Genomic DNA, 13527 nt, shown 5'->3' with positions numbered 1-13527 from the left:
AGCCTACAGTTCTCTAGAGCACAAGTTCTGAATTAAGATACTGGTTTGAGCTTCATCCTACTGTCACGATTCACATATTGCTGGAAGCTAAGTACTTAAAAGTTCAGCAATAGATTTATATATACTATGGAAATTGGTAGTTCTAGTTCCTAAGAGCTAAACTATGATAAGATCCTGAACTATGGCCAAGTGGGGAGTAGGAACACTCCTGAGTGCCGTGGCCTGAGCAGAACATCATTTTTGAGCAGGCGCCTATCACAGACTTTGAGGCAGGGGTCTATCTGGCCAACCAATGCCCGTTCTCTGGATGCCACCTTTCAGCTGATGTTGTCAAGGAGCCCATCAACTGTTAAATTCTTTGACAGTGACATTCTGGGGACCTGGAGTAGAGATTGGGGGAAAGTGTTATTTTCCCCTTACATTGCAGCACTGGTCAAAAGGACATGGGTCAGCTGTCTTCAACTGGGCTCACTCAGTAGGCTGCAGTGTGTGGAGGAGTCAGGGATGGGAGTGGAAGAGGTTGGAGAATGAATGTGTAGGACAGTGTGGGTGGGGCTGGGGAAGAAGGGATAAATAAATGGACACCATATAGTCCCAAGTCCACTTTGTGTTATTAAACTACCTGATGCCAGATATAACCCTGGGCTCCATTGGGACTATGCGTGACTTGGGGCTGAGAGTAGCCACCAAATTGATTATGAGGGTCAGGGGAGAGGGAACAAGAGGTGTTTCAAAAGCCATGGCCAGGCACTGCTCCTGACGTCATTCTCCATACATGGCCTCAGGCTGGGCTGTATCTCCTAGGGGCTGTGCATCACGTGACAGCTACAAATAATTCTTTGCGAGGAGGTTATAAGGCATCACTGACGAATAAATGAAAGTGGAGGTAGTTTGAAATTCACATTTACTAAGGGCTACCCATATTATTAAAGTACTTTTGCAAAATTATTTTTTTACAATCAATTGGATTTAAGGTTGTAATTAAAATATCGGCATGTTCACTTATTTATCCACATACCTTCTTGAGTAGGAGTGAAAGCAAGAAGGTTGGGAAATGTACAGAGCTCTGAATGCTCCATGGGAGTCTGTCGGGCACAAGAATATCAGCATTATTTGGAGTGGCTGCTCCAAATAATGAAAGACTTCTCTGACCAACATTATTTCTATTGGGTGTTCCATGTTTTGAAAGGAAAGATTACAGATATAAGGTTATGAACTCTCTAATATGCTAGTATGAATTTATAAAGCTGTGGGTTTCGTAGCCTTCCTCATACCCCATTGGGGCCTTAATTTCTTTCCCTCTTACTACTCTCTCAAGAGAAAGAATAAAAGCTTCTCAGGTGAATTCCTGAGAAATAAGCCATCAGAGTAGAAAAAAAAAATCACAGGGACCTAGTGGATGAGAAAGCTATGTCAGTATAAAAGTGTGAGAGAACCCAGGAGAACCCTGGGAGTTTGGGGAGAATAGAGAAAAGGAGAGTGCAGGAGAGTTTAATGAGTAACTGTGGGTTATACACTTAGACTCCTTTACCTGTTTGAGAGCTATGTACATGGGAGCAAAGACTGAAATTTTACACTGTCATGCTTCCTTAATCCAGTATCACTCTGGGATAAACTAATGAATGGGCTTTGGGACTTGGGGGTGGAGGGGCAGTGTTCCAATTTTATAAGCATAAAACAAACCAGGCATTCTTTAGCTAACAGTGCTATCCTTTAATCTGCTATGTCTCTTCTCCCTAAACAGTCTCAATTCCCTGGAATCAGAGACAGGGTGAGTGGGTGGTATTGGGAGAAAGGGTGTGGACATTGGGAACCCATTCAGGTGACTGTGAAAATAAGAATGCTGACAAAAGGTTCAGGCATGATACCCTTAGAACTGTGGTTCCTTTTGTTTCTCAAACAAAAGTATATTAAGGGCAAAAACAATAGCACGTGTCTTTGTCAGAAACAAGGACAGCAAATCAATCACAAAAGTTTCCATTTGGTCACCCACAGATTGGATTGGAGGATTGGATCAAACTGCCAACTCTATATATGTACCCAACTCCTGGCCCACGTGTGGCGGTGTCAACACAGAACCTGCCATTCACTGGCCCGTCCACTGATTATTGCACACTCTGTTCAACCATAAACCTCTGGCTCTCAGACATGAGCCCTTATCTTGACTTTACCTCCTGATCGTTTTGACATTTTGGCATTTTCTCATCTTAGATTCTTCATCAGTATTTTCAAAATACAATGGACATTCATAATCTTGAAAAAGCAGGGAAGAAATGATTTTATGTGCTTTTCTTCAAAAAGAAGACTCTTACCTGTCTGCTTGTACAGCCATAGAACAGTTAGAGAGCTCTGCTGATGGGCATTGGCTGTGGAGTCCATTAACCCTATACCATAACAAGAAGCCTGGATTAAATTATTTCGGTTTACAGGTACCATTGTTCTCTTGCATTACTGCAGACTCATGCCATGAGTCCTTTCTACTAGCTCTTTCCCCTCAATGTTAAAGCATGCCTGTCTCTTCAATAACATATATAAAGACAAAAACCAAGAGACATTTTCCATTCTCTTTCTCTTCAGAGACAGGTTTCTTGATAAAAACAATACTGGACTTGTGTTACTCTTCTCTCTGACCTCATGTTCACTTCTCCTCCATTGCACTCTGTCTTACACAACTTCATTGAGAATGTTCTTGCAAAGACTGCCCATGAACACCTGAGCACCTGGTTGCTAAATTCAATGGACACACTTCACTTTCTATCTTACTGAAGGTTTGTGGCGTCTTAGACACTGCACTCTTTGAAACCCTCTCCCCTTTTGGCTTCTATGATACTGCGCTTTCCCGGCTTTCTCATTCCCTGTCTGGCTCCTCTCTGTCAGTCTCCTTCGGGTATTCTCCTTCAGTTCATTTCTTGAATTTTGGTGTTCCAGAAGGTTGCATTCCTTTCCTGTTAATTTGCATTCCTTATAATCTCCCTGGGTTAGCTCAACTACACGTCAAGCTTCAGCTACAATCTGTATGCTGATGATCTTTAAATCTACATCTCTGGCCTGGATCTTTTCACCTGAGCTTGAACCTATTAATATAACTGCCCATAGGATATCACCACTTAGGTGCCCCACAGGCATCTTCTAGTCAGCATGCTTGCAATGGTCTCATTTCTATTCCCAAAACTTGTTGTCCTTTTTCCTCTCTCTCTTAGTGGTAATACCATCAACCAGCTTGTCTAAGAAAGAAACTTGACAAACATCCTTGATTCTTTTCTTTTTTCCTCCCTCCATATTCAACCAATGACCAAGACACATTCATCTTCCTTGTCTAATAATAAATCCATTTTCTTAGCTCCTGACCCCAAGTTTATTTCTATTTCATTAAGTCAGGCCCTGCTCTTTTCTAGTTTAGATTGTTGCAAACATATAACTGTCTCTGTTTCTAGTCTTGTTCCTTGCTTTCCACTCCTAGTCTAAATCATCCCTAGAGTGATCTTTCAGAGAGCAAATGTGAACATGCCATTCTCTTGCTGAAAAACCCTCAATGGCCGTCCGTTGCTTTTATGATAAAATCCAGAGGGCCTTCTCTCCTGCCCGCACTCCCACTCCACTGCTTCCTGTGTTAGACTGCTTTAGGGAAGATGGGCTAGAGTAATAGTTCAATCTCTGGCTATTTCATGCTTGACTTTGCTTTGGAAGCTGCCAGTTGTTGATTTAGAGGTGACCTCTTCCATGCTCCACTGTGAGCACTGTCTAAAGCAGTCCTTGGAGAGCCTTGGGCTCATTGTCACTAAAAGCATGCATTGACTTGAGCCTGTGACCTAAAGTTGAACAACTGTATATTCTGCTGTCCATGCCCTGAGTCAGGAAAGCGAGCTTTGGAAACACTGTCGTTATTTTTTAAGTCCAATTTGGCCTAAATCAAGAAATATGTTTTTAACTTAATAATTTTAAAAGTAATATTTTCAGGCATAGATGATAGTATTTTTTTACGTCTACTTTTCCCTTTATAATTGTTTTTCAGAGAGAGGTGAATAGATCTCCTCAACTCTACTGACATTCATATGGTGAGTGAGTGCCTTTATTTTCTTCTCTTGTCATCTGTCTTTCTCTGGTTTTAGGAATGGAAAGTAACAAAAGCTGTTTGTGATCATACCAGCAGGAAACATCCTTGCTCCTGGCTGATTCACAAATTGCCCCTGTCTTGCTTGCCATTTCAAATGGAGGGACAAGAAATGAATGGACAAGAAAATTCAAACAGCAGACACGCACATATTCTACTTATAAAGGAGGGGTGAGATCAGTAAATACAGAAAGGGCATATAAATACCAAGGACCCCCAAAGGAAAAGTATAAAGAATACTTCAGAAAGATTAGGTATGGAGGAAAGAAAAGGGGAACCTATTTTTTCTTGTGAAAAAAAGTCAATTTCTAAAATGTTAATAAATTGCCTTTTCAACTAAATAAAATATGGTTTATACACAATTTTCTAAAAGCTCGACAACTAGATGGTTATCAAGGCAAAATTTCTCCTCTCCGTTAGTCTTGTCTACAGCCTGAAAGAAATTATGATTATCAAGGGGGAAAAATCAACATCATGCATCTTACACAAGGATGTCCTCCACCAGGGTATGAAGGGCACTGGGATTGCGGATCAGTTTGTCAAGGAAGCTGACAATATCAGTAAATTTTGGTCTGTGATTTCTCTCCTTCTGCCAGCAATGGAGCATCAGCTGGTGTAGAGATGCCGGACAGCCCATGGGAGCTGGAAGTCTGTAACCTTCTTCAATGGACAGAATGACCTAAATGGAAGCATACATGTTATTCTCTTACTTTTGGGGAAAAATAATACATATGCTAAGTTACAATTCCTTTTTTGTACAGGAAGTAGAAGCTAAAATATTGGTAAGCATGAAAACTACCTGTGAATTCAAGTGGTCCAGACAGGGATAAATATAAAATTTGTGAACAAGAATTGCAAGTATTTCCATAGCATCTTCTGACCCTCCTAAGAGGAAAATATGTATTTTAAACATATGGCGAATGGAAGGGAGGTTAAATTTCATCATAATGTTGAGAAATAATTTTTGTGCGATTTAGCTGGAACGTCTCAAAACCCAATTAGTACATCATAAAGTCAGCATAAGATTGATGTCACACATTGAAAAACGTGTGACAAATGTTTTAAGTAAAATTGTACTTCTGCTGAAGCACTGAATTCCTGAATCATTTTTTTTTATTCTTTTATAATAAGGTGAGTGTGTATTCTTTTTCTAGTTATCATTTCGTCTTTCTTCTTTATTACCTATTCATTTCCTCTTCACTTATTTCTGGCTTTTCCTGAGTCTGACACTGATGTGATTTTGAAGTCCTCTCATAACTTCTAAGGTCATTTAATCTTTGAAATCTCATCAATGGCCAACTTAAGGCCACAGAGCAAGGGAGCATTCAGCCTGGGTACCCTCGGGGCCACCGCCCTCCAACAGAAGTTTCTGTAGTGATGGAAACATTTTCTCTGTCCAAAGTGGTATCAACTGAGGAACTGAATTTTCAGTTTTAGCTCACCTTAATTCAAATTTAAATTTCAATAGGCACAAGTGGTAGTAGCTACCTATGAAACAGTGTGGTGCTGAGGAAAAAACTCTCTATAAGAAGCTGGATTTAAGAGCAACAAGATGACACATTTTTTTTTTTTTTCATTTGTTTGTCTGTTTTGGTACTTAGGAAGTCACACGTAAGACAAGGCAAGCTATTTATCTGTTTAATATATGACCCACCTGGGAATTTCCTACCAGTGTGATAAAACAGACCCTGAATTTAAGTAGCTTATTTTTGTATGAAGTGTTCAAAGATTTTTCCTGTGAGCCTTTATTCTTATATCATCTCTGGGAGAAAGACAATGGGAAGCATTTATTTTCCCATTTTTGAGGTGGTAAAACTGAGGAACAGACTAATGTTTAAAGATAAGCACAATTCAACCTCATTTCCTTATTAGGTAAATAGGAAGACATTTATTTCATAGTTTGCGCGCGCTCTCTGCCAACGGAAATATAAAAATGCAAGTGTTATCTTGCTAACAGAAGAATTCTCTTTATTGTAGCACCATCTACATGCTTTCTGTATTTTTTTTAAAACACATCTCATTTTAATTTCTTTTTAAATTGACACTATTTGACATGACTCTAAAATAGCCGTAATTTATGCTAGAGGCAGTTTGTAAAAAAGAGCAGTAATATGTCTTCAGGAAACTCTTAACTGCTAAGCTCTAGCTTTTAAAGTAACAGGGAATTTCTCATAATCCCATCAGTGTCTTTGTGACCAGAACGCTTTAACCTGTCAGGATACTAGCATTTTTCTGTTCATTTTACATTCCATTATCGAACAAGACTTTTTTCTTATCTGTTTTCTGACTATCTTTGCTACCAACTAGGCTTGGGTTTTAAGACATTTTGCAACACATTTTAGTAAAACAGGTTGTGTGTAAAAATGCTTGTAATGCGCCAAAACTACTGTGGATAGTTTTGAAAAGTACTAAGAGAAATGGAATAAAATTCCATTATAGAAAGGCTCTAAAATCCCACCCTAGGAGAGCTCTCTAGTCAATTTACCACAGTTACCTAATTATAGGTGCTTAGAATAAAATAGATGACAGGTGAGGTTATATTCTGAGGGAAAAAAAAAATTAGCTGCCTTTACTGAACATCTATCATGTGTTAGGTGCTTTGCATATTTTTCTTCATTTAATGCTTAAAATAACTCAGTATGGAAGTTATTATTATCCCCATTCTTAAACGAGAATGTTCAGACTTGCAGAGGTTAGAAAACTTGTGTAAAGTCACACAGCATAGGTAGCAGAGCTGGAATTTGAACTTAGTTCCTTTCAGCTTCCAAACTTTTCTTCTGGCCATCCCCCCAGAAATGCTTTTCAGATTTCATCATATAACATCTTCCTCTGCAGTTTTGTATTAACTCACACAATTTTAGGAATGAGTACCATGTTATCTTCTGTCATAGCAACTGCTAATTGTACTTCAGTGTTTTTATTTGGACCCTAAGTTTAATATTCTGGGTAAATAAAAAAAAATTTATTTCATAGTTTGCAAACTGTAATCTCTGGCTGAACATAGTCATTTTTGAATGCTTCTGAGTCTTGTGCATATGTGTATTATTGCATGCATTTCGTTGTGTTGTAATTTTTTCATCTGCCTTTCTTTTAAGGCTATACATACTTGAAAACAGGAATTATTTTGCTAGATTTTGCATTCTCATCATTTAGTACAATGCATGGCACATTAATACATGGTATTGACTTAAACAAAAGCTAGTAGAAGAAATTTTTGGATTTGTCTTGATAGAAGAGCACGTTCTTAGAGAACTTGGAGGCTCAAGGTACCCAAGATGGATTCAAAGCACAAGCTCGGCAGCATTTAAACTCCCTTCTGAAGGAAACACTAAAATACCAGTGCATCAAGCATCAGTGTCCAAAACGACCTCATGATCTCGCTCTGGTTTGCCTGCGGAATGAGCCAGGTGAGGTTGGGGCTTGCTCTTCTCTAAGAGAGAGTGATTGGACCTAAACTCATTCCTGTAATATCAGCTGCTTCTTCCTCCTGTCCAGAGAGGTTACCATCTCCCATATGCCCAAAGTCCTTAGCTCCTGGGGAGCTGATGTTCCCTGTAACTCCTGTAAACAGCTGACACCCAAATCCAGACTGCGGTGCCAAACTGACTGTTTATTCTTTTTTTGACAAAGCTGCTCTCATGATTGTCCTGTAAAGAGAATAAGTGACAAGGGAGTGTGGTCCGTCGCCTGAAACCTTTACCATGATGTGTTCAGAATGTGTCTGCCCTTCTGTGGGGACAGTAGAAAGAACCTGGGGTTCAGAACGTTTTTCTTACTGACCTCTGTCTTTTAAGTTTCCTCAGTCTTTTAACTTGTGACCTTATGAAATTTGTCTTGAGCCCTGGTTCATGACAGGTGTCAAGCATGAAGAGTCTCACCTTATAGGAGAACAGTAATAACAACAATAATAAAGGTGACAATAATAATAACAGCTAATAATTATTAAGAGCTCTTGGGTACCTATGATTTGTACCCAAGAGCTCTAAATGATTTGCATGCATAAAAGAACAACATAATGAGTAAGAAATATTTTTGTCTTTAGGAGAGATAAGTACCATGTAGGACAGGGAGCTATGGGAACAGGTGGGAGGAGAACCCAATCCATACTTGGGAAGGCTTCTCAGAGGAGGTGAGCTGAACCTTAAAGGATATGTATATATTATATGATCTGTATCTATATCTATATCTATATCTATATCTATATCTATATCTATATCTATATCTATATCTATATCTATATCTACATCTACATCTATATCTATATCATCTATATCTGGCAGCAGAGTCAACTAGGTGGGAAAAGAAGACCTAACCAGAAATAAAATTAGATTCGTGTGGCTAGAATAGAGTCTTCAAAGAAAGAAATGGTGCTACTTACTTAACTGGAAGGTTAAGGAAAAATTATGTTTCTTGAGATTATGGATGATTTTGCTTGCTACCAAAAAACTCTTTGCAAAGGGAAAAGGGTTTTAGCAAGTAAATGACATGAGATTTGCTCTTTGGAAGTTCACTCTGACTGCAATGTGGAGAGTGCATGTCAGGGAGAGGGGGCCAGGAAAGAGGCTTGCAGTGACCCAGGAGAGAGAGAGAGAGATTAGGACAGCCTTAATGGAGGCAGAGTCTGTGGTGTATGAGAAGTGGACCGATTTGGCAGGAGTACTGGACTGGGGTGAGATTAGATGTGGCAGTAGAGGGAGGAAACCAAGAAAAATTTCTACGTTTTTGGATTGGTCAACCGATAAAGATAGAGGACCCAGGAGGAGAAGCAATTTTAGGGTTGGAGTGATATTGAGTTCAATTTTCTATGAGCTTTCTGATTTCAGATTCAAGAAACATATATAACTTTGAGAGCTTATTAGGTGCCAGGTTCTGGGCAAGGTGTTTTAACATAGATTAATTTATTAAGGTCTTAAAATACCTTAGTATGTGAGTATGGTTATGCATATTGTATAGGTAAGAAAACTGAAGCTCAAACTTATGAACAAACTGGGTCAATATCACGTATCTAGTAATTCCCTGAAGAACAGACAAGTGTTGCTAGCCTCTGAATCATGGTAGTTTTAGAGAAGATTTGTTTTAAGTCTTGAGCCACATACCTGACTCATTCCTCGGAATTAGATCTTGATCCCTCCTTTACACTCCGTTTTCATTCTCACCTAGTATTTTCTTATGACTTCCATTGCCGCAGCTCTAGCTCTGCTTTCTCTCCAGATTTCTGTACCAATCAGTTACAGGGCATGCCACTTCATAAAGCTGTCATACAGGTGCCTGAGATTAATTTTGTTCAAAACTAACCCTGCTTCTCCTTTGGGCTTTCTGCCCTTTGCAAAGGGTATCACTGTTCTTCCTAGTGAGATCAGGGGTCATTAGGGGCCCTGGCTTTCCTGACACTCAAAATTCACTGATCATGCTGATTCTACCACCTTCATATATTTTAAATTTAAATTTGATTCTTAATTCTCTCTTCGCTCATTTTGATCACTGTAAAAACCTCCTAATCAGTGTTCTTGTCCCCCCTTTCCCTCCTTCAATCATCTCCCAAGGTGTACCCAATGCAATCCTATTGCATGGAACTGTGATCACGTTCTTCCCACATCTGAAATCCTGCAGTGGCTCACCATGCCTGGCGCTCAGGTCTTGCCTCTGCCTGGGTTCCATTTGCCCCTGCAGTCTGGCCACTACAAAAACACTTGTGGTCCTTCAGCTGGGCAAGCTGAGTGCTTCACAAGCAGCAAGTGTTTCGTTTTTCCATCTGTTCCCAGCATCTAGCACAATGTCTGTGTCAAATCAAAGGACAGAGGTCCAATTGTCATATATGTGATTTATGAAAGTTGTATTTTAGGAGCAGCTTGAGAAAACCTGAAGTATTAACCTTTATATTGAGAAACATTTCCTTTGTGAGAAGTTTTGCTTTATGGGTTTTTTTTCTGATTCCTTAATTAAGGACTGATAGGGAATCAGGAGCATATGGGGTGCTTTGTCTAAAAGACTAATTGAGGTTTGTTGTTTTAGGATATGAAGGGGTGATAATTAACTAGAGAGTTTTTTTTTAACAGTTTTGTTTTATGATAGTTGTAGGCTGTCATCTTTCAGAGAAGAGTTATACAAGGTTATACCCTTATTTAAAAATGTAAGGAGAAAATGAAAATAAAGTGTAAAAATATGAAAATGACTGCAGAGATAATTTCCATGCAGAGGTAAAAGGAATTAGATTCTGTCAGAAATTATTATCTAAAACCTGGTTGGTTATTCTAAATAGACCATACTGGTGCCTTGTCATTGACACTGCAATTTTTAGCAGCCTAGAATCAACATAAGGCTGAATTGGGGCACGTAACAGACTGTTCTGCTGTTGCTTAATCTGATGAGTTTTCCAGTTGTGTTGACAGTTTCTGAATCAAAGCAGGCAATGCGCACCTTTTATTAAACCAGGCAAACAAGGAGTAGACAGTGAATAGGAAGATGCTGAGACATCCTTGAACGATACATAGAACAAGGACTGCTTGGACCGTGCATTTTTATGACTACTAACTATCTCCAAGAGAGAAGCACATTGAATCTAGTTATTCATATTTTCTTTTAAAAGAAGCTGTCTCAAAATTTTAGCAAGGACTGAACTGTACAGTAGGTAATGGGATGGGAAATGATTTTATTTTTATCTTCCCTCTAAATTGTCATCACTGTTTTGTGGAAAACCTATAATTTCAGGTAGAAGGGTGAGGTGCATCAAAGGGTCCCAGTATACACTTACTTTTTGTGGTAATAATTACTTATACATAGAAGATACTTAGATTTATAATACAGTAATATTAAAAACACTAGCAATGTATTTTCCTGACATGCAATATAAAGATTGTGTTTGCATAGGGAAGAAAAAAAAAAGAAAGGAAAGAAGTGGTTATAAGTAAATAGCATTTATAATCGATGTAAAAATGGAGAGTATTTGTCCTTAGTCAGTTACCACCTTGCAGACTGTGGACAAAATGGGGAACAGCATGAAGTGTGGGACTCTCATAGGTTAAAAGGGTGTTGATGATATGATTTATCGTTTGGAAAATCTTTACCCCCTCACAGTTGAAATCCACACTCCTTGAGACTGAGATAACTATCACCTTCCATGAAACTATGCTTCAGTGTGTAAACAGTGGAAAGAACATTAGTGAAGGTATAACGTGAACTGCATCAAAATCCTAAACTGTCACTAATAAGCTCTGATGTTGGCCAAGTCTCTGTCTCCTCATTAATAAAGAAATGAGATCTGGATTCAGTGCTTGCAATAGTACATCATTTCACCTCACAAAGCTGTGTTTCTAGTCATTTAAACTGAAGGCTTAAGCTGCAGGACGTTTGGTACCATCTCTGGATCTCAAGGTTCTGTAACCTCCAGATCTGGACTTGGTCTCCCTTGAAAGGACTGTTTCCCACAGAGCTCCAAGCATTGGGAGACAAGAATGCAGACAGAGCCATAGTATATCCTGGTAAATGATGACCAGGAAGCCTTGGGAACCATGATATTCCTTATTATGCCAGTTCCCCTCCAATAAATTCTACTTTTTGGAACTATAAAGACACATTCCAAATCTACTTTTCTGAAACTGTTTTTTCCTTTAAGAAGATAATGTTCTTAAAACTCAGGATCATTTCCCCAAGTACTTTCTTGGAAAAAAACAAAAAAAAACCACACAAATATTTCTTCGCTGGTGCATCATTTTGATTTTAGAAAGATCTTAGGCAACTCTAATACATTTCCTGGACCCACTAAAATACATAAAAGCTATGGAAAGATAGTTTACGAGTACAAAGAAAAGGTGATTTAAAAATGTCTTCTTTGTCAATGTTCCAAAAAGAACAAAAGATGGAATAAAAATTCTAAGAGCAAAAGACTGTGAATACATTTCTCCCAAACAGAAACTGAAGGTATAATTACCTTTTTTATGATAACATTGCTGATATGTGTATATGTTCTAGCTTTGTGGCATTTGGTTAAAAAAAATTCCCTTGAAAATTACACGTGGTAATAGCATATTGGTTATTGGTTTCCTCTACTTGGAACTTTACTATTTGAATTATTTACAATAGTGATTGATTGCATCTCATAATATCCCCTATTACTCTTGCCTCTGTAGCAGACATGTATCATGCCAGTGTAACCAGTATAGATTTAATTAAAAGATTGCTATTGCTTATGTACCAATAGTAGAGATTATTGAAAAACTGAGAAAAAGAAGGCCATTTTGAAAATTGCTTTGGTAGAATACATATTCAAATAAGTGCAAAAATTCCCTCTGTAATATGGAAAGTTGAAATAATAGGAATGGACCTTTAGCAATTTACTGTATCTTACACAGATCATTACACAAGGACCATTACATAATAATGTAGAGTTAGAAAAATCTAATCAGAGACAAAAATTGGAAATGACTGGACTCTCCAAGTCATAAAATCATACTGCATTTCTAGGTAAGTGGATTCTACACATCTACCATTTTTGGCTGAAATGTTGACCTATAACTGAGAAAGGTTATAGAATTATGAGGGCAAACAAGAGATATGGTATAAGGTTATTTGATTCCTTCTTAAATTTGAAAAAGGAATCAATTCAGATAAGGTCAAAAGATTATTTCCAACCACATCACCTATAAAAAAAAAAATCCTAAAGATAAACTCTAATTTTTTTCCTCAGTTAAGCTTCCGAAAGCAATCTAAAGCAAAACTCATAAAAGCTTTTGAAAAATAAGGAGAAAAACAAACCACAAAAATATTGAAGCAGCATTATATTTCTTAGTAAACCTCAAATGAGATGTTCCCTGCTAGTGGTTCTCTTTTTGGGAAACTGAACTACCTTAGTAGCATATGCCTAAATGATACCATACCCAAGAGGCATTTGGGTTTCAAATTGTTTCAAGGTGATTTTTTTTTTTTTTTTTTTTTTTTTTTTTTTTTTGTAAAACAGCATCATGTCAGGGAAAAGCAAAACCAAACCCAAGTCTCTAGCCTTGCGTTCAGATCATTAGTTCGAGCCAAGTTGCCTCTCATTTATGTGGTGCTAGTTTTTCCCCTACATACTAGCTCTGTGGGGATTTGCTTATTTAATGTTGCCTGCTGTTCATGTTTTGCTTGCATTTTCTTCTGTTAAGCACATTATACAGTGTAAATGTTGGAAGAACTGCAGTGCCCTTGGTGTCATCTTTGGAGCTTGTGTAGCTCCGAGCATTACAATGTACTCCCATTATGTAGTAAACAACAATTATTTTGAACTAGGATGAAAATAAAATATATTCCCCTGTAATACCTTAAAAAAAAAACAACAACAAAAATGCTAGAAAACAGCAAGGATTTGTATACCTTCGATGTGCCTGTGACGTTTTTGGTAATAGGCTAAATATGCCGATCATTAGAATTTGATTTTAAGCAAC

General features: G+C 38.1%; 1 protein-coding gene across 1 annotated transcript in view; it reads right to left on the bottom strand.

Moving 5' to 3' along the window:
• Positions 1 to 13527, bottom strand: part of EPHA6 (EPH receptor A6) — an 893585-nt gene that overhangs the window by 21590 nt on the left and 858468 nt on the right. Inside the window, 2 exon segments of the mRNA XM_081062963.1 lie at positions 2313 to 2384; positions 4597 to 4790. Of these exon segments, the coding sequence (XP_080919089.1) occupies positions 2313 to 2384; positions 4597 to 4790 (266 nt within the window).

The sequence above is a fragment of the Rhinolophus hipposideros genome (genome assembly GCF_964194185.1).
Source record: "Rhinolophus hipposideros genome assembly, chromosome: 2".
Taxonomy (NCBI): Eukaryota; Metazoa; Chordata; class Mammalia; order Chiroptera; family Rhinolophidae; genus Rhinolophus; species Rhinolophus hipposideros.
The sequence above is the reverse complement of the archived record's forward strand: the minus strand, read 5'-3'. Positions and strand labels throughout refer to the sequence as shown.